Source organism: Varroa jacobsoni, unplaced genomic scaffold (genome assembly GCF_002532875.2).
Source record: "Varroa jacobsoni isolate VJ856 unplaced genomic scaffold, vjacob_1.0 scaffold_9, whole genome shotgun sequence".
Classification (NCBI taxonomy): Eukaryota; Metazoa; Arthropoda; class Arachnida; order Mesostigmata; family Varroidae; genus Varroa; species Varroa jacobsoni.
Genome location: NW_019212911.1, coordinates 260,316 through 279,533, shown reverse-complemented (window position 1 = coordinate 279,533; position 19,218 = coordinate 260,316). Strand labels below are relative to the sequence as shown.

The window sequence follows — 19,218 nt, the reverse complement described above, 5'->3', positions numbered from 1 at the left end:
AATTTCGACACGAAGTCACATAAGGAGCTTTTTATTTGTATTATTCGTATTATAGTATTTTAGTTGTAGCTATTTTTGTTTATTTGCCACAAATTTATCTAAACGGTATAGGTGTAAATCAAATAGTCAGTTCCCTTATCATATGACCCATTTTTCGGACCGTAATCGATCCGTCTAAAATGCACTGCGTACAACATCTCAGTGGTGGGAGCACTATTCTGAGAGAACTGTGAACTAATAAAGATTAGATCGTTTACAATGCACATTCCCAAGCGCGAAAACAGGGTAGTCTCAATGATGCCTTTAATCTGTGATCGCAGTCAGTAACAAAAAATTAATGCGCGAATGAAAGGCACAGTAAAAGTCGGACAAAAGTACTGAATGAATTAAGAGTATGGCGCAGTGTATTCAACACAATCAAGAAATACTCAACTGCTTGTTTGCTCAAGACGGTTTAGGTAGACACGCCGGAATAAAATACGTAGCATGAGTTAATTTAATGAAAAAAAAACCGATATATTTTTAAAGGAAAGCTTTCTCTAGACGCTTAAAATTGAAATGCGGATCTTGTTACCTTTCCAAAATCCAGACCGATCCAGGAATAGCCATAAAATGACCATTAAAGTCCGAGCATTTATCCACGTACATAAACAACAATAAACAACTGCAATAACTGTACACGTTCATGCCTATATATATAAAATTAGACGCAGAGACATTTTCAAGTATCTCAAATATCAAATAAAGTATTCAAGGAGTCCTCTGAAACGAAAACTTGAGCCTAATTAACACGTTGTTGCGTAACATGTTGGAAGGAAGTAAAAATATTCATCTTAAGCTATGATAATGTACATGGTTATCAAAAAAAAAGGTCGATTTCATTCACGAGTTTTTTTTGTTGCTTTGTAGATATGGTGGTTAACAAACGATTTAATAAAGGAACTTCCTAAATGATTGTCTTAATTTAGATGTATTGTATCAGTTATGTCCATGTCTGCATGAGAAAAATGTAGAGATAAAATTGTAAGACTTTTTCGGTTCTCATTGTGCGATTTATTTTACGTACAAAATAAATTATCACAACAGATCCCGTCCACTCTATTGCAATATCCGTAACATACCAACTGCTTTAATTCTGTCACAAGTGGTAGATGTAACACTTGTACTTTCGCTATGACAAATATGAATATTCGGTTTTCTCAAAGGAGTATTGTAGCGCGAATGCTTTTGTCAGTCGTCATCACCTGGTGTCGATGGTAGTCGTTACCTTATTAAAAAAAAACCTTTGTATTTAGTACTGTACACATTTAAAGTTTACATATTCAACCGACCATAGCCGGTAAAGGGAGTCCTTCAATAAAACAATATTAAACTGTTCCCTTGACGATGAAGGCTGCCTTAATGGGCTAATTTTGGTCCAGAGTGGGCACGGGTAGTCTTCCGAAATGTGCTAATCCGGCTTCGACAAAGTCCTGGCGTAGGTTATGAACAGGATCAGTGATTTCCACCTAAAATAAAAATGTGTTTCTTGACTAACACTACTTCTAGATATATGAATCAAAGAAAGACGTCAACCCGTACATGCGGAATCTTAGATGTAAAAATATATCAATATTATAACTACTATTGAAAATCGAGCTAATATTCTAAGAAATTCTAAAAAACAATTCCATGTTTATCAAGGCATAATGTGACACGTAATAAAATTTAAAAGAACTAAGCAGCCTAACTAAAGGAAAAATAAAGATTTGTTCGCAATTGAATTGTAATAACAAATGATAATTATAATAAAGTTGAAGTGAATACTAACTAGATTTTGGTGGCTTCCAATAAGAGTAATTGAAGGTTCTGGCAAAAAGGTGAAATGTTGCGCAATGCTTAAACCACTCAATGCATAACAGGTATGGTAGTAGTCTGCCGGTTTACCTATAAATAAAAACGCAGTTAAAGAAACACTGGGATCTTTAACAAATATAGAGATGGATGAAGCAGGTGTAAATGAGTCAGTTCTTCGCCAATTTTGCATTTCTATTGATCACGATTTCAAGAGTGTTTCTCCAACATCATTTGCCCTGATCATAAGGACTCGATGCGAAGTTTACGATTATTTTAATTTTAGATTATTTTAATTTTTATTAGAAGTCAGTTTTATGAGGAGACAGTTACATTGTCCCTCGGACCTGGTTTATCGATAAGTCCTCCGTTTGGTGCCTGGCAGCAGGCTAGAATGTATTCTTGAAGAGCCCGCTGATTAAAGAGCCACTTGTCAACAGGAAGGGCGTCCACATATTTTTCTGAAATTGGAAGAGATTTTCAATCGATAGATTATTCCATTGAAAAACGTAGATATTAACACAGTTGGCGACAAAAAATAAAACAGAACTGTAGGAGTTATTTCAGACAGAAATGGACCCACAGAAGTAGCTATCAAAACTACATATACCTAAAGCCGTTTCCTGTATTTTTAAGTACGTACCGTTAAGTGATAATGCGCGATAAACTATTGGTATCGCTCCAGCTTGCCAGAACGAATAGCAGGTATCAACAAGTTTATTTGTACGACCATTAAAGCCACCTTCGAAGGGACATTGTCGCATTATAAGCCAGTTGAGCAACTTTGGCAGGTCACAGCGAGTGACTGCCTCCAAAATCGCTAACGCTGCGATGCTACAAAAAGTATAACCACCATGTGCTTCGAGTCCTGGTAGACCACCGAATCCTGTAAATTCACCCATTTCGAAAGCATAAATTAATAAATAATAACTGCTTAGGGAAGTTGTGCACTGAAGTCATCTGCAAAGGAAACAATAATAAAAACACATTTTAACAATAAAATAAGACTAACAGAAATGTTTACATATGTAACACTTTGCGCCGCTTAGAAATATCTTCGACTTCCATATATATATATATATATGGAATAGTTATATATATAACTATCACATCCTACTGCAACAACAATTAACACTGTAGTGTCGGAGAGTATGTTTTTAATACCGGCATGTTATTCAAGGAAGCTTTTAGACCCCCAAAGATAATTTAATGTTCAATAATTATGATGCGATTTGTCATGACTATTTTCGAGTTTAAGAACTCTTCTTTTCTTTATGTTCTTTCTTTTATTCTTAAATTAGTAAGTAATAACTGACCAAGGTACATATGACCAGTTCTCGTTCAAAGTTATTTAAATTATATCAAATAGTGAGTTAAATATTTTTCTGTAATCGATAATATGACCAAGAATATATTGGAAAAATGCATCCCAAACGTCGCCTAAAATGATAGCAGGCATACAGTAATGATACAGTTTTTCGTGCAAAAGGGCTTAAATCCGTTTCAATACATGCTGCATACATGAAATACATGAAAAATTAAGAGTTGTAAAACTTAGCCTTGCACAGAAGCCACTTTACCATTTCAAAAATATTTTCGGAGCAAAACTTAATGATTAGTTACTCTAGTTAGTCTAGAGGAAAGAGCTTCAGAGCAAAATTTAGTTGACCCGATGTATTAGTAGCGAAATATTTATGAGAAGATCGCGAGTTCTCTTTACTACACTGTACCTATATACTAATGAATAGGGTTCTTCTCAAAAATGTGATTTTTAGTCACACATTTAAATCAGAATCATAGTGGAATATACATTTTTTAGGATATAAGCCTATTATATTGCCCGAATAAATCGTACCTCCTTCATATGACTGGCACTCAAGGACGAACTCAGCAGATTTATTGGTGAGCTCTTCGCACAACAGGTTCGTGAGTCGAGCTACGGCAAGCGCGCAATACGTTCCCCGTACGTCGACTTCTCCACCTTCGTGCATTATGAATGACCCATCACTTTGGTGTAGTCGCACTAGAAACGGCAGCAGTTTCTCGCGGTCAATACTATCATATGCCTCACGAGTGCCCAACGATATCAAACAGTTTACAGCGCCGTACGTTGCTGCAAGATGAGCTATTTGTCTGGGCCCTCCGCCGTAACCTCCTTGCGGATGCTTGCACTGGTTGAGGTAACGCACAAATGCCGATTTAGTCGAATCTGCAAGGGTTATCCCTAAAAGGTTCATCGCATGAACGGTCCAGTAACAGAGCCATGGACCGCTGGCGTCTAAGTTCTGAAAGATCAGAAACACACGTTAGTTTTATAGGAAATAATCAGATAGTTACATGCGTTCTTTGAAAGCTACAAAGGAATTGATAAGTTCGTACCGACTTTTTCATCTACTGCTTCCAGATTAAGATACTTGGTAACGTCCAGGAGCATTTTTTAATTTCAGATTATATTAAATTATAGAAAGAGCTCTGAAAAGCGTTACGCTAAAGTATTAAAATACCTATCTTTGTAAAAATATTAAATTCTTAGCACTATATTGTAGATTCAAATGCACATATCTTATGGAGATTTTACAGGGACCAACTGGGAGTGATTATGCTATTTTTCTCAGAGGGAAACAACTGAGCAGTGTCACCAATGTTTACATATATCAATCGGATAAATTCGGCAAAATTATTACCTGGTACGATGGTGGAAAGCCATCAAGGATGGCCCGGGTTATGAAACGAGTATGCTTATTCCTCAGGAGATGCGGCAGGGGCTCGGTAGGGTGTCGATTACGGTGGCGAAGTAGAAGTTCATTGACAACGTTTGCAACAAGCTGTTCTACTTCGAGTTGCTCCCGAGATGTTGCGGTCTCAAAACGTTGGTCGTCCGTCCCAGTCTAATCAGTTCAAGTACAACACAGAATAAACAATTCACATACGTTACAATATAACGCTCTATCACTTCCATCAGCTCCAATTCAAATAAATCTTATTGTGAATCATAGCTGAAGCTGGTAATGCTGAAACAGTCTTATTCTTCATATATTTAATCTTTTACATTAATACAGTGAAATTGTAAAGTAGGAATCGTTACTTTTAAAAATTACAGTCATGTAGAAGACACTTTATAAGAAAGCGTTTAGCACAACGTAACAAGTGCATGTTGGTTTCTAACAAAAATTTATATCAAGCAACGAAGTGAGAAAATTGATAGAAAGGACTAGTGCATTTTTTTTGCTGATTGCCTAATTATTACCTCTATGCCGCCCCCAATATATAAATTATTAACTAAAAGTAAATCCTTATTCTCTATCAAACATCTTTAACTTGAGCAAGGGATAAACGCTTTTTAAAAAAAAACAGTGATTATCATGTATGTAACTAGCAAGGACGCAGGCTAAACAATTCTCATATTGTTTCCACAGATGTTGCGTCACTTAGTTCTAAGGAACACAGCAGAAGGCAGTAAACGTCAAAACACGTTTTTCGAAACGAAGTCATACTGCAAATTATTTTGAAGTTGGGCTCAGCGCTGCAAGAGGTCGTGTTTGTTGCGTGTTGACTAGCATCATAATCACCATGGTTAGCCGAGCTTATTTTTCAGCAGCAACGTTAATTGTGCCACCCACCTCACCCGTGTAGAATTCAGAATCACTTCCCCGCCGGCAGTAGCCTTGTCCGGCAATATTTGTTATAGGCATGCTTCTGAATTTTGTTGAAATTCACCACTTAGAGCAAGTGCGTACTTGTAACCGCTACTGTTGACTACTATGCTCGAACCCTGTTGATTACACAAGTACACTTAATCGGCGCTACCTCACTTTCTTCAAATAACAGAGACACACGAAAACTAACAAACTTAGCCGGCACACCAAAGCAACAGATTAAGTGCATTCAGGAACGCGTCCCTTAGGACACTTTGTCCACTCGTTAGGATGTGACCTTCCTGGAGTGAACGACGGTTTATTAATATCGCAGCGCTGACAAACAAAACCGAAGTCATCCGTCGAGGAAACAATTGTGACCAAACGGTAAACGGTAGCTCGGCAGAATGAAAGCGGTACCATTAGACATCGCATTCAATAACAAAAACAGTTGAGATAGCGCTCTCCCTCCCTATTTTTCAGAATATATCGTTATGGTCAGCTATCGCTATGTATCGCCCTTTCCACTATATCATCACACACGTTTTTCATCACACACAGACAGCTTTTATTTTGAGCACTGCGATCGACTGCTCCAGACATTGCGCTATATTTATGTAGCAGACGTTATGCGAACGTATTCCAACTTGATCGTTCTAGCCTCTGTTAAGACCTGTTCGGATTATGATGAATTTATCATTCGCCTAAGGCTTGCAGTAATATGCCTTACATGCTGTAGTACACAATAAACATGACAGTTCTCCAGCGAGCAGAACCTTCTCCTGATCAGCTTCGCTGACCCGCACGGCTAATCATTGAAAATCATCTGTTCGACTGCTGCTGCCGCTGTTGCAGCTGATACAATTAATATTAACATTTGCGCCCATTTAAGCTTTGTACAACGGGGCATAGTTAAGTGATTATCTGTCGAGTTGATTAAGGCCACATATAGAACACTACCTGTGTCAGTGTCACATGTTAGTAGTATATTAGGCTTCGTGAATAATAAACAGTTGAGTGTTGTTTATTTTAACTTTTTTTTTTGTTGATGAGCATTTGCTATTTGTAAAAGGTTTCTTGAGTTCTCCATGCACTACTTGGTCTGACAGCAAAAATAGGTCTACAAGTGAAGCTGAGAAGACGACATTTTTTATTAACACCCTTCAGCTCCAGACATGTATATTTTGCTAACTAAGTATAGAGAAGTTTTCGATAAAGCATGAGATATTGGTTCACCATAGGCACGATCATTCATGTGAATTTTGCCTCCCTCAAAGTAGGTTTCAGTTGTGATAGAAGACATTTTCCGATAAATTAGCTGAAATTTACACAGGTATTCTTTGCTGTGGGTATGAGCGAACTCCGCAAATTCCGTTTTATTGTTTGAAGCAATTTAACAGTGTTCATTCAACCTCGGGAGAGAATATTAATCGGAACGAGGCACGTATTTCGGATATTGTTCGCACTACTCATATTCTCTTTCCAGTTGATTCTCCGTAGGCCTAATCTAGGTAAGCACAAGTAACGTCCAAGGTAAATTACAAGCAAAAAATAGTCTGGCTAAAAGTAAAAACATTTTTAAAAGATTAAACGACAAATCGAGCCAAACTCTATATGACTGACAGTAAACTAAAAATCGTTGTATTAAAAGGGACAGTTACATTTAGATTAAACATTTTAAGACAGTTTTATAAATGAACTATTCCTGGCTAGAATATTGCTTTACCATTTAACTAGCTTCGCTCTAACTATGATTACGTTGAGGGGGTCTATAAATTGGTACGTGTACTTTTCTTGTGGTTAAAATCTTATTTTTATGTATGTACTTATAATTTGACTGTTCGGTTATTGTTATGTAAAACCGCCTGAACTAAGTGAATGTAGTTCGATGCGACAAATATGAATTATAAACTATAATCTGAATGTGAGCATACTCTGTCTGTCTAATGTTAGATTCTCACCCACCTTCAAAATGGCTACGGAACGCAGTTAAGCCAACTCGCTGTTATAATGCTTTTAAGTGAATATGAAGAAATCATTCGACGGCACTGCGCTGTGCGTCCAAGCCGTCGAAGTCTCGATGTCCTCGTTAAGGAGTTCCCTCACGTTTCAGCACACACATTGTGCTCAATCGTTTCAACACATTTTACTATGATAGTACGAAAGAAGTACTATCTGTACTCAAACCCAGAGGTGAGTTTTGTTTTTTACTACCGCTGAAGAAAATTATAGACGAAAGACGTTAAAATGAGCAAAATGCACTGACAGATGTGACATGTGCCCGTCTAAGCAACATATCGCGTACTTCTAAACTGATATATTAACGAGCAAACTGAATCGTGTAACTTTGATTCTCACCCTCTAATGATAAAAAAAAATTACGAACGAAACTACTTTTTTTTATCGATCAACTTAGGCAGCAATTTATCTCGTTTTATTCAATTTTTCTTCCAGAAAGTTGCAGAATACTACGCTAAATACAAGGCACAGCGGGGGATGTCTAACTCCAAGCCCGGATTTCTGCTAAAGATAGCAGATGAGCTCAATCTATCAGCTGCGCTGATGTGCCGCTTTATCATTGAACACCATTTAAAGGATAAAAGTTAGCATATACTATGATAAGCACTGATATATAATAATATAAAAAAAAAAACACGATTATCAGAAATAGAGGTATTATAGATACAAAGCTAGAGATTTTCATCATAATACCTCAATGTCAACTTAGGTCAACTTCACAGAAAGTCTAGTAATGATCTTGTCACGGCCTCATGCGTCATGTTAAAATGCTCTATTATTTGTTTTGAAAAAAAAGTCTTTAGTATGAGATGCATTTTGCGGAATTCGGGTCCGAATCATGTGCATTAAATCCTTTAAATTGAATGGATTTAACCATATTGCTATACATGAAACGAATAGGTATCATAGACATAATCTATTTTGTTTATGCAGTCAACGTTGTGAATCCTGGCTGCTTAATGCGCGTACGATTCGAACTTTTGGGTTGGTTTCTGGGTTACAGAAATTATGTAAAAATAAGTATTTTTTACAGTATCAGACCTCGACTTGCGTCGATGGCGTAGAATTGTGTGAATATCGCGGAATGTATTAAATTGTAAAAATGTTTAGATAATAATAAGAATAGTCATTTTGGATAAAAGTAGATGAGAATGAGTATAACGTTTAGTATACAAGTATGTTTCGCATTTGAATTCCCGCTGTCAATAAGTCCGTCCTAATTCGACGATGTAGGTGAACCGTGCTCTAAACGCGTGCTAAACCAGCTGCTCAAGGACTCAACAAAAATTCAGGACGAAGTTCTAGCAGTTGAGGTGTTTCTGTGTACGCTGCACGATCCGTTCTACGGGCCATTCTCTGATGCGAGAAGGACTAGTGTCGGTACGTAAATACAACGAGATGTGGAGCTGCAATGCTTAGATACAAAATTTTCTTTTAAAAATAAATTTTAACGGTGCTACGAGATGAAGGGTACATTTATAGAACTCCAGAGAAAAGCACGTACGAAAGATTTAATTTATACTAGCTTGCTGTGTCATTTATGCTGTTCAAATGAAGCACTTAGTTTCCGAAAATTCACAGCATCCTTCATTATTCACATAAGAAGGTCTATTCCTGAGATTAATGCATCTCTGTAGCACAGTTTATTAAGACATTACGTATGTTCTTAAGTCATTTAAGATTACAAAGATATTCGACATACATTTTCCAGCTCGCATTTCATGATCGTGGTGATACGATACTGATATGAGTTATATGCACTTTTTCTGGCGACTGAATTATTGAATACGCTACAATCTTTTCATTTGTCTGTTCGAAATCCAGGCCGGGAATTTGAACTTCTACTGAAAGATTCTCTTCGGTCGCGCGGGATTGGTTTCGTAGACGAGGCATCGCTTCGCAAACAGGGTTACGATAAAACCCCTGATATTAAGCTTGAGATCCCTGCCATCATTAATGGTAATTTGTAAACAACGCGTATTTGGCGGTTGGAATAAGATGATATCAAGCTTGTTATTGTTGGTGTAGCCATAACGTAACACAACTAGGTCCAGTGATTTTTAGTTCGAATTACAATAATGCGTAATACGTTAAGCACAATAACTGTACGACTGTGAAATGTACGCTGAAGAATTAACCAGCATTTTTTTTCGATAAGCTATCATGATTCTTACCATTATTCATTTTCTTAGGCGAGTACGTAATTACTTGGATAGAATCGAAAGCATCTTTTGGAGATCCCGATTCTCACGAATCGTACGCGCGTGAGCAGTTCCATTCATATGCTAACCGCTTTGGGCCGGGGCTTGTCATTTACTGGTGCGGCTTCGTCGAAGAACTTCAACAACCCCAATCGCAGATGAACGTCGGCCATTCTCCGCTGAATAATCCATCCACAGGTTCTAGCCCGATAACTAAACAGCAAAATAATGCTTCAGGACAATTTTTACTGGCCGACCACTTACCCGATGACATACGATCAATGACTGAGTTCATTTGAGCTTGAAAATAAGCTCAAATGAGCATAGTTTTATTGAGTGAACAAAACTGTGGCGTATATCAAGCATATAAACTCGTTATTATAATGTATACTTTCGGCATAATATATATATATATATATATATATATATATATATATATATTATTAATGAATAGGGCGGTGCAGGGAAAGAATCTTTATTATGGTTTCTGTCGTACCGAGTCTGAGCAACAAGCTTAGGCTGCTTTTAATTTTTAGTTAGCTTAGGCTGAATTGCCATTTTTGGCTTCTTTAATCACTTTTGTACATAAGGCGCAAGCGATGTAATAGGTTGGTGCGCAGATAGACATGAGTACATTACGGTAAACTTAAGGGATTTGCTATAACTTACCTTAGACGCGATTTTCCGATACTTTTCCGACAGCTGATCTCTGTGGAGTGCAGTGTCTTCAATTGCAAGATATGAATAAATAGTGCTGAATCCATCTAGAACATGTGCGTAAAGAAAAGAAGGATCATTAATAAATTAAATTAAATACGTATCGAATGTATGTTTGTACAGGGGTGTAGGCGTATATCTCATCGACGTAAGTAAATGTAGATACACATGCGTGTTCCTTAGCGGTATCGGGTCGAACGAGGGCTTGTTTACTGTATCCCGTATCGCCTTGACGTAACGCTTTATCTTTCGCCGCAAATCTGCAGCGAAAGAGCTGGTTCAGGTTCCGCTGGTTAACATATATGATTTGAGGTTACTGCTGGATGATGATTCCTTAATATGTTGAAAAGCCATAGTCCTTCTGTCTGTTTGTATCTCCTAAGATTTACGCTTATTCGGAAGTCGAAAGCTTGTACCAAATCGGCCTTCAAAATGGTGTTGATTTACGTATGCAATTAAAGATTATTCTATTACTCTACAGCACTTTTAAAATATGGTAGTTGTGATTTTGGGATAAGTAGACTACGTTAGACTAGAAAAGCTACGTTTCCAGAGAAACGTTCAAACACGGCAAAGCATAAATAAAGTGAGGTTGATGATTTTTCTTATATCACTGTATGTGTCTTTCTACCCATGACATTAAATAACTATAGTGAACTGTAATTTACGAAGCAGGTTTGACTTATTTTCCTTCATTGTATCATAACAGCGCAGGCACACCATAGTTCCTAATGGGACCGATCTCATAGAACGGATCGTTGCGAAATAGAATCCATTACAGTTCCAACGATAGGTTGCAGCAACGGTATGCAGTTGGCAGAATCGCCAACATCTTCTTCAACTTAGATTGGCATTGGGGTAGCCGATGCAGTTTAAAAATTTTGTGCTAATAATAGTAGTAATTTTTTTGGCCGATTCTCGCAACTTCGGGCTCTTAAATCCCTTTAAATACGTACTAGTATCGCAGGCGTGAAGTGCACATGCCCTGTCTTGTAGCCGCACAAACTTCACCTTTAGTCCCGTTTAAATGAGGTAAAGACGCACACATTTTTGGCACGAATAGTGCTAATGGCGAAACTTAGAAGCAATTGCAAATTATGCTTTAGGCCTGCTTCACTCCAGCGCTTGCTTATCGCACCGACTATCTTTACTTCATACAATTGGCTGTTTTTCTATTGAATGATTAAGAAAAACGAGTCTTTTGATTACACGATGCATCTTTGCAAAACAATACTCTAGTCGATTGTACCGAAAACTGTCATTTGCGTTTCTGTTGGAGTGATACGATCAGTGGAAACCATGCCATCTGTAAGTTTCCGCCATAGGCCATGTCTGTTTTTTTCTCTAAAGTCACTATGTACGATGCGTGCCCCATATGTTATGTTAATCATGTACTGAAAATGACGGCTGTTTCCTTTATTGACATTCAAGGTACGTTTGCTCATTGCGAAGACAGCGAGGGATTCACAAAACAAGCAGAACGTCAACACGGTAGTAAGCTATACATCATATGCATCAAAAGTTTCACAACTATTTTCGACTGTATTCTACCTGGTTTATTTTTTCGATGTTAAATAGCTGAATGTAGACAAATACAAAACTTGATCGATTTCTATGTTTGACAGTCATGTTAGCCGTACACCATCGTTTTTAGTGATATCTGGGACGGCTAATGTTGTTTCAGATGAAAAAAAGAAATTTCGACCGGATGCATCTGGTAGACCTGCCCGCTGACATTTGCCCAGGAGGGGTAGAATTGCGCCCTTTAGATGCAACTAGCAGCCGATTGGTAAGCTGCAGTATTTGTAGAGGTCACTCGGCAAATGCATTTTTGGCCTCATGTGGCCACTCTTTTTGCTCTCACTGTGCAACTCTACGCCCAACCGAGCCAACGGAACCTAGCGCCGACCCAGCCACGCGCAGGATTTGTCAGATTTGGTGTCATCCCTGCAAAGAAAGAAAAGATGCCGAACGCATACAAGTTACGCTAATCCTAGATAACATGAGGTTCGCCTGTACATGTGGATTTGAAGGAAAACTGCGCGAAATTAAGAATCACTTTTGGCGAAATCCGGAGGACGGAGGCCACCGGGAAGGAGTTGAAGACCTTGAGCACGAGACCGAGGACCTTCAAAATATTGACAGAAATGCTGCGATCGACCAGCTTCGTGAGCAGAACGAGAAAATTTTAGGGGAACTTCAGGATTTACGCCTTAAAGTAGAAAGTCGGCTTGATACGCGACTCGGCGGCAAGCAGTATATTTCAATTCACATTAAGGACTTAATCGAGCAGCATCGGGAAAAACGTGACGAGGTGTGGAGCCCGCTTTACCGATGGTGGGGTGATGGCTACCCTTGTGCAACACAAATTCACATAGACGTGGTGAAAAATTCTTCTTGGTTAGGTGTTTACCATCAGACCTTTCTAGAGGCCGCCACACACCCTTGGCCAATGAAGAAGCGAATTCGATTTGAACTGTTGAATTCAAAGGGTGGTGTAGTGAAAACCTACGAAGCTCCACTTTTTGTGAATGGAAAGTCTATTTCAAGGTGTTTTGCGGCGCCTCTTAAGGATGGTGGATATGGGCTAAGCAAAGTAATTAAAGTGGATAAACTGCAGCAACATGGCGATATTGTCTCGGAGGATGGCATCCTGTCATTGACGGTTGAAGCAGTATCCCTTTAGTATATTCACATATCCTGCAACGGATGCAACCATTTAACAACAGCTGTTTAGATTCGAGGTTTCTATCGTAGTAACTGTAATCACATGACGTCACAAAATCACTTTTTGCGTACGTTTGCTCGCAGCATTCTGTGATTCACAGCAAGTATGGATACTGTCAGTGCTACTACCATTCAGCAAAGTCAACATAATGCACACATGGAAATCTTTCTAGAACGATGCTTATATATGGCAGCAAGCAAATACAGTATGTGCTCTTTTTGTAGATTTGTTCTGATTGTTGAATTCTAAGCTAAATTCTATGTGCAGTTTTTCTCATGAGAGCACCAGCAAGCGAACATGTGCGAGACAGCTATTATAACATTAACGACAATCTAACATCGTAATCCACGTTGCCATCTGCGAGCGAATAGGATATGCTATTGTTTAAAATTACGGCTTGCCCAGTAACACAAATTGGAGACAGATGGGCGGCAAGTATCACAGAACGAAGTTCTCATCTCGGTGGGCGCTGTGTAAATACTTGGATTGTTGAAGCAATACCATCGTTGCTCTTCGAAAGTATGAAGGATTTTTTTGTTAACGTTTTGTTCGATTGAGTTACGCTAACGTCAGCCTGAACTTTGCAAGTAGTCCGATAGATATTTTCAATCGCTACGACGGAGGTCAGTAGTTCCAATGCTACTTCATGTGTTCATTCTCTAGCCGCAAGTAACAACTATCAATATCGACGAAAAAGTACTTAGTGCCAAGAACAAATCTTGCCTTATAATACGCTTTACTACAAATCAAGTGTGTTGTCTTCAGATGTTACGTTTTTCGTATGCCTCAAAGTGCACAACTATTGCAACTGCACTGTGTTATGGCGAAAAACACTGTGTATACGAATGGACGACAAAATATTAGCGAGTTACGAATTGAGTACGAATATATGTTTGCATTCAGGTGTCACAAGTTGTAAGACCCGATTTGCATAAAAGGAATCTTAAGTGCACTCCTTTAAGCAGATAGCAGAGGATCTACTTAGTTTGGAAGCAACAGCGTTTCGCTTCCCGAAAATATGGGGTAGAAAGAAAACAGCGATTAACGTCAAATGGTTCTCTGAAAAGGTGCTTGACCTTCTTTTTTTATACTTTTTTCTTCATTGTTTGGTTCAAACAATATCATTTACCTATTCATGTATTACTGCAACTGTTTGTCTGTCCGACCCGACCAGAGATTTTCGGTTTGAGATTTTTGGCTGATCGATAGTTTAAATTTTAGAGCTTCATTCTAGAAAGGTGACGTCGATTAGGTATATACTTCTTTGGGAGTTTTTTCGTCCCATAGAGCGTAATGTTAGTTTTAATGTTAGTTAATAATTTATAAATAATTTAATAATATTAAAAATTAGCAGCCGAAGGTTCACATTTAGACATTTTTTCAAAGAAATTTTTGAAAGAAAAATCTCAAAATAGTAAAAATACTCCTCCGCGAAGTACCACTTTGGTAACGCCAATTCTTTATACAAATAAACAGACCTCAACGACCTAAATTAAAATTGAAACTTTTTTCCTATAGCTAAAACTGATATTTCAGCAGGAAAAAGGTCAAAACCCGAATGCAATAGCTCGGTCGATTGCTTGACACCGGGTCAACATCTTTTTTTGCATGCGTACATATATTGGAAAGGCTTTTTTCTGATATTAATCTGATAAAGTTTTTCGATAAGCTGAATCAAAATTCCAGATGCTCATACACCTAATTTTCAGTTTTCAGATCAAAAATGGCGTGTGAAAACTAAACATGGTGTGTCATGCAATGACGCTAAACGATGGATCTCAACGAACTGAAAAAATACTTAACACCTAAAATTGATTTTTTTTTTAGCGAAAACACTGTTGGTCGTACGAATCTTCAGGTGTAACAATTGAGTGAGCATTTTAGCGCGTTTCTAATAAATATGGAGTTGATTTCCGTGAAAAAATTCCTTAACTCATTCTCAGATGAACTCAATTTCAAGAAAAAGAAGTAATTATTTGCTAACAAAACCCTTAAGGAAATCTAAAAGTTTTGCTAACCCCCAGAACAATAAATTGTTTAAAAAAAGCAATTGTTTTCATTCAATATATGTAACTATTTATTAACACAAAGAGGTTGATATAAAAACCTTTAAGCCTGGGTCACGTCCAAGAAACAGAATAACCGTACCGAAATAGATCAATCGAATTTTTATTTAATAGAATATGTTGGAACTTATTATTAGAAAAGTTAAAAACTTGAGCTTTTCCCGGAAGGGGGATCAACAGGTTTCCCGATCCTATCAACGGTTCTATGTCTATACATCTTTCACAAATTGGCCCATGGCCGACCATATTAACTGGCCTTCTGGGAACAGAATCATTTAGTCAACACTGAAAAAGCCCGTACCTACAATGTAGAAATTTACCCGAAGTCAACATATTACGAGAGAGACAAATTCATCTAGATGAATCTCTAGCTGATTACCAAAACGAACTCATATAATAATTACAGAGGGGTAGTGGGTTAGGTGAATTAATAAACCAGTTAAATCAACGGAAAACCAGGCGCAAAGTAAGGCCTGCGAGCTTATCTAGTCAATTAGTAAGAACACTACTGCAGGGCAGGTATGTATAATGTGTCCCCGTGATGGGCTAGTCCCTAATGTGTTTGCCAGCCAATCTTAGGAACGCGTTCGGCCCGAGTTCAAATCTGGGTATAATCACACACTTAGCTTCGTCCTGGAAACCAGCCACCTGATAGAATGCCTAACGACGATACAGGACATAAAACTCGAAACGTCGAGATATTAATGATGCGATGCTTAGGTTACTGGGAACGAACAAGCTAAGCGCGCTCGTCTGCTATGATAAAACAAATCCGTGAATTTTAGCGATCGCTTGAGTAAGTTAAACTATAGGTTTAAACATACTTTCCAGATCTAGAACCGACACGTAATGTATTATATAAGTGTCACTTGAATAAAATACGTAATAGATATTAATTTAGTTTTAGAACTCTTCGCTACTCCAACCTCGCGAACACCGTTTGGTTGGGAGCGTCTAGCTGGTTGCCATATCAACACGGGTTTAAAACAGTAATAACAAGCGGGGAACATCTGTATGATGGTGTAAACTACAGTAGAGAGTATCCGTCCGCCCGTAATTAATTAGTGAACGACACACGCAATATAAGCCTATCTATTCCGGGTGTTTATTAAACACGCCTTCGTCTTTTGCAAAGGTAAACTTTCATTCAATTTATCGAAATTTTGGTAACACAACAACGATACGTCAGAACGCACACGGCCCCGAAAAAATGGCCGCTGTCGTAAAGTCCGAATGTATGAAGTAGTGTAATGTTCATTGCCAGCTATATGATTTTTTCCTAAAATATGTTGCAATTGTTTATTAGCACGCTAGATAGTTTCGTTGAACGATGAACAAGATGTAAACTATTAGTCCAGATAAATAAGAAAATGGATATAAGAAGACAGAGTTCATTTAGGGTGACATACTCCATTTTAGGAAACTATCAACTTTGTAAAAAATCTAAAATAGACAACCCAAGGACATGAGTTAATATGAAAGGCGGTTTTACAAGTGTGATTAGATATTTTCTTGAATCGCTAGGTTATTATTATTACTTAGGAATGAATTTATTTTTATTTTCAATACGGAAATAGAGCAGTTTGAAGCAGACTAGCTTAACCATCTTCTTTTGACTACTTAGAAGGACTCAATTTGTGTCTAATTTGACTAGTTAATTTAACACGTAGCATACATACGGGCAATGTTTAAAATTTCAGAAGCATGACGCCACCTGAAGTTAAGGAGATACTTCCATCTCGAGGAGCCCTTTTTCATGAAGAGATCCCGCAATTTATTCTTTGCAAGCCTAAGATTCTTCCATTGAAATCAATGACACTTGAAAAGGTCAAGTCTCAATTCCTCTGTCTTTTCAGCATCTCAAGTTATTTCAATATATTCATCACTAGCATGTATAGAAATATATGTTTAACCGATTCTAATACACGTCTGTGTTTTACGTTGCTGTGCAGGTCGAAAACATGCAAAGAGAAGCGGAAGAAAAAGCCAAACAGGCCATTCGATCCTCAGGAACTGGATGTAAAAACGAATACAAAAATGATATTTAAAAAAGCATAAAGCATATGGCTTGACTATTTAAATAGTTACCTATATTGTTAAAGCCTTTGATAAAATATAGGCCATATAGTCTAGGCTTCATAAAACCATTGTTACTTTCCTAAGCGGCTGTCAAGACACTAACTATTGACACTGTATGCAATCCAATTTCCGATCGGAAGAATTATGCGTTTTCGCAACTAAAAATGTGATTGTTATGTTGCGGCCTAAAAATATGTGACGTGTTCATTACTTTTTTTCGAAACTGCTAAAATTATGTCTTATTATCAAAATACCCACACCTATTTCCCAAATATATTGGTTTGTGTGATACGACATGCCAGCCTTATTTATTGGTATAGACTACATAGAATTTCAAACATTCACACTTTAAATTTTCAGAGATATAATTAAAAAATGTACAACTGCTATGAAAAACGTAGTTTGGTTTTGTCATGAGTTACATCTAAGATATACGCCGGTAAATGTTCACTATATATCGTTAAAAATGAACAATCTGTTCCAATTCAAACTTAAAAACAGCCTTATCTGGTTAATTTAGGTCAAGCTTAACTACCTCGGAAGCATCCATTTACATTTATGATTACCTTATTTAAAATAAGAACACCGTTTTTTAAATAGATATTAATGTCTTATTAATATTCCAGATCAACTTTCAACTTATATTATGATTTCAAAAGACGTGTGGTATAGTAATAATAGTAACTATCAATTTCATCTTGCTGGAGCAAGTTGAGCTCTCCTGCATCGATTTGGCCCCTTGATTTTGCTCATGATCACACCTTCGTCTAAGTTGAAAAACTGTAAATTGGTGTCGCGAATTACCGGTATTATAGTAATTATAAGCCGAATTATATACCAGATTTTGCATCGGGAATCAATCGTCGTCACATAGTGGAATGTCCGTTAAAGCTAGTTATTTTTTCGGGGGTTGTTAACGGTGACGTAGTGGTAAACCACAACGAGAAGGAACAGCGAGACGCCCATAAGGTTGGCAAAAACTGCCAGTTGAACGTCAGAAATCATCGCGAGGATAAAGATCGCGGATGATAAAGACAGATAGCTCTGCTGGCTAATCGTCGTTCCGCACTCCCCTGTAATTCAAATTGAGTCAATAACAATTATAATCTAAACTGTAAATAAAAGTGAAGGATTCTTTAAAGAAAATGGTCTATTTTTATGTCACACGTTGGATCGTTCTTTTCCAAATGATTACGTCAAATAAATTCAAAAGTTTATATTGGTGCTTTCCTGCAGCCGTTGTCTAAGCATATTTATTTAAACATTAAGAAGTCATTACAAAAATTATATTACGATAGGTCGTTTGATTCGCATGTTGGTTGTTCGCGTGGCTTATTTACGTGCAAACTCTGAAATATTTGTAAGCTGTTCACGTCTTTGATGAAATTGAGATTAGGAACATGACATAATCCCAGGATGCAACGTATACAATATATTCTAATAATCAATAATGGTGGGAACAAACTTCGGGACGTACTTTATGAAGTTATCTCAGGTAATCTAGTTTTATAAAAAATCTCTTGAAAATTTATGTGAAGACTACACCCGATTTCGAACAGTATATCAGTTGACAGAAGATGCACCAATCCCATTCTGCTCAATTGTTTTATTTTCGCCAACTACTTAACAAGAAAGATGCAAGGACCGAGAGATTTTTTTATCGTATTTGTTTGCTTTCTAAGAAGTACCGAAAAGTAGTGGACCACCAGTTCGAAAGCTTACGAATCCGAAGTGTCAAACATTAATTCACCTTTTTACTGTTCGAGGATAGGCTTCTTAGTCACCTCACCACAACGACTGAACTTCAATAGAACGCTTCTTCGATAGTGTACGCGCAAATGACGGGGACCTATCTGCAGCAACAGCTAAAGCAGACGTGGCTCTCTCAGCTGACAAAAACAGCGTCACGGTGTGGACAACTACAGTTCCGTGGAATTGGA

The 19,218-nt window shown here is 37.6% G+C and overlaps 5 protein-coding genes across 23 annotated transcripts; 3 read left to right on the top strand and 2 right to left on the bottom strand.

Moving 5' to 3' along the window:
* Positions 1–1,030: 1,030 nt before the first annotated feature.
* Fntb (Farnesyl transferase beta subunit) lies at positions 1,031–9,775 on the bottom strand. 4 transcript variants are annotated; one of them, XR_002682031.2, is made up of 7 exons: positions 5,454–5,876; positions 4,518–4,721; positions 3,689–4,118; positions 2,477–2,719; positions 2,167–2,294; positions 1,811–1,926; positions 1,031–1,508 (listed from the first exon to the last, which is right to left on the bottom strand). XR_002682031.2 is itself a non-coding variant. In XM_022837774.2 (7 exons), the coding sequence occupies exons 1-7, from the start codon at positions 9,662–9,664 to the stop codon at positions 1,407–1,409; spliced, it is 1,212 nt and encodes a 403-aa protein (XP_022693509.1). In that variant the 5' UTR covers positions 9,665–9,775; the 3' UTR covers positions 1,031–1,406. The 4 variants fall into 4 exon arrangements, 3 of the variants coding, with proteins under 3 accessions (XP_022693509.1, XP_022693430.1, XP_022693589.1); XM_022837774.2 differs by lacking the exon at positions 5,454–5,876 and adding an exon at positions 9,662–9,775 and having other exon boundaries at positions 2,181–2,294; XM_022837695.2 differs by having other exon boundaries at positions 2,181–2,294; positions 5,454–5,867.
* On the top strand, positions 6,048–11,018 carry LOC111263196 (CDAN1-interacting nuclease 1). Of its 6 annotated transcripts, none has more exons than XM_022838506.2 (7): positions 6,048–6,445; positions 6,869–6,979; positions 7,422–7,661; positions 7,923–8,070; positions 8,721–8,867; positions 9,312–9,446; positions 9,680–11,018. In XM_022838506.2, the coding sequence occupies exons 3-7, from the start codon at positions 7,479–7,481 to the stop codon at positions 9,985–9,987; spliced, it is 921 nt and encodes a 306-aa protein (XP_022694241.1). In that variant the 5' UTR covers positions 6,048–6,445; positions 6,869–6,979; positions 7,422–7,478; the 3' UTR covers positions 9,988–11,018. The 6 variants fall into 6 exon arrangements, with proteins under 6 accessions (XP_022694241.1, XP_022694165.1, XP_022694091.1 ...); XM_022838430.2 differs by having other exon boundaries at positions 6,858–6,979; XM_022838356.2 differs by having other exon boundaries at positions 6,048–6,480.
* Positions 11,019–11,608: 590 nt separating this feature from the next.
* On the top strand, positions 11,609–15,069 carry LOC111263520 (uncharacterized). 11 transcript variants are annotated; one of them, XM_022838771.2, is made up of 4 exons: positions 11,609–11,713; positions 11,837–11,896; positions 12,090–12,194; positions 14,843–15,069. In XM_022838771.2, the coding sequence occupies exons 1-4, from the start codon at positions 11,705–11,707 to the stop codon at positions 14,921–14,923; spliced, it is 255 nt and encodes an 84-aa protein (XP_022694506.1). In that variant the 5' UTR covers positions 11,609–11,704; the 3' UTR covers positions 14,924–15,069. The 11 variants fall into 11 exon arrangements, 2 of the variants coding, with proteins under 2 accessions (XP_022694506.1, XP_022694433.1); XR_002682359.2 differs by lacking the exons at positions 11,609–11,713; positions 11,837–11,896; positions 12,090–12,194 and adding exons at positions 13,345–13,652; positions 14,037–14,200; XR_002682353.2 differs by lacking the exons at positions 11,609–11,713; positions 11,837–11,896; positions 12,090–12,194 and adding exons at positions 13,345–13,756; positions 14,037–14,200.
* Positions 15,070–16,172: 1,103 nt separating this feature from the next.
* BBIP1 (BBSome interacting protein 1) lies at positions 16,173–17,572 on the top strand. Its single transcript, XM_086970122.1, has 3 exons — positions 16,173–16,334; positions 16,900–17,026; positions 17,152–17,572. The coding sequence occupies exons 2-3, from the start codon at positions 16,904–16,906 to the stop codon at positions 17,245–17,247; spliced, it is 219 nt and encodes a 72-aa protein (XP_086826248.1). The 5' UTR covers positions 16,173–16,334; positions 16,900–16,903; the 3' UTR covers positions 17,248–17,572.
* Positions 17,573–18,008: 436 nt separating this feature from the next.
* LOC147754028 (dolichyl-diphosphooligosaccharide--protein glycosyltransferase subunit 4) lies at positions 18,009–19,174 on the bottom strand. Its single transcript, XM_086970147.1, has 2 exons — positions 19,029–19,174; positions 18,009–18,351 (listed from the first exon to the last, which is right to left on the bottom strand). Exon 2 carries the CDS (start codon positions 18,281–18,283, stop codon positions 18,170–18,172), a length of 114 nt encoding a protein of 37 aa, XP_086826273.1. The 5' UTR covers positions 18,284–18,351; positions 19,029–19,174; the 3' UTR covers positions 18,009–18,169.
* Between the last annotated feature and the right edge of the window lie 44 nt (positions 19,175–19,218).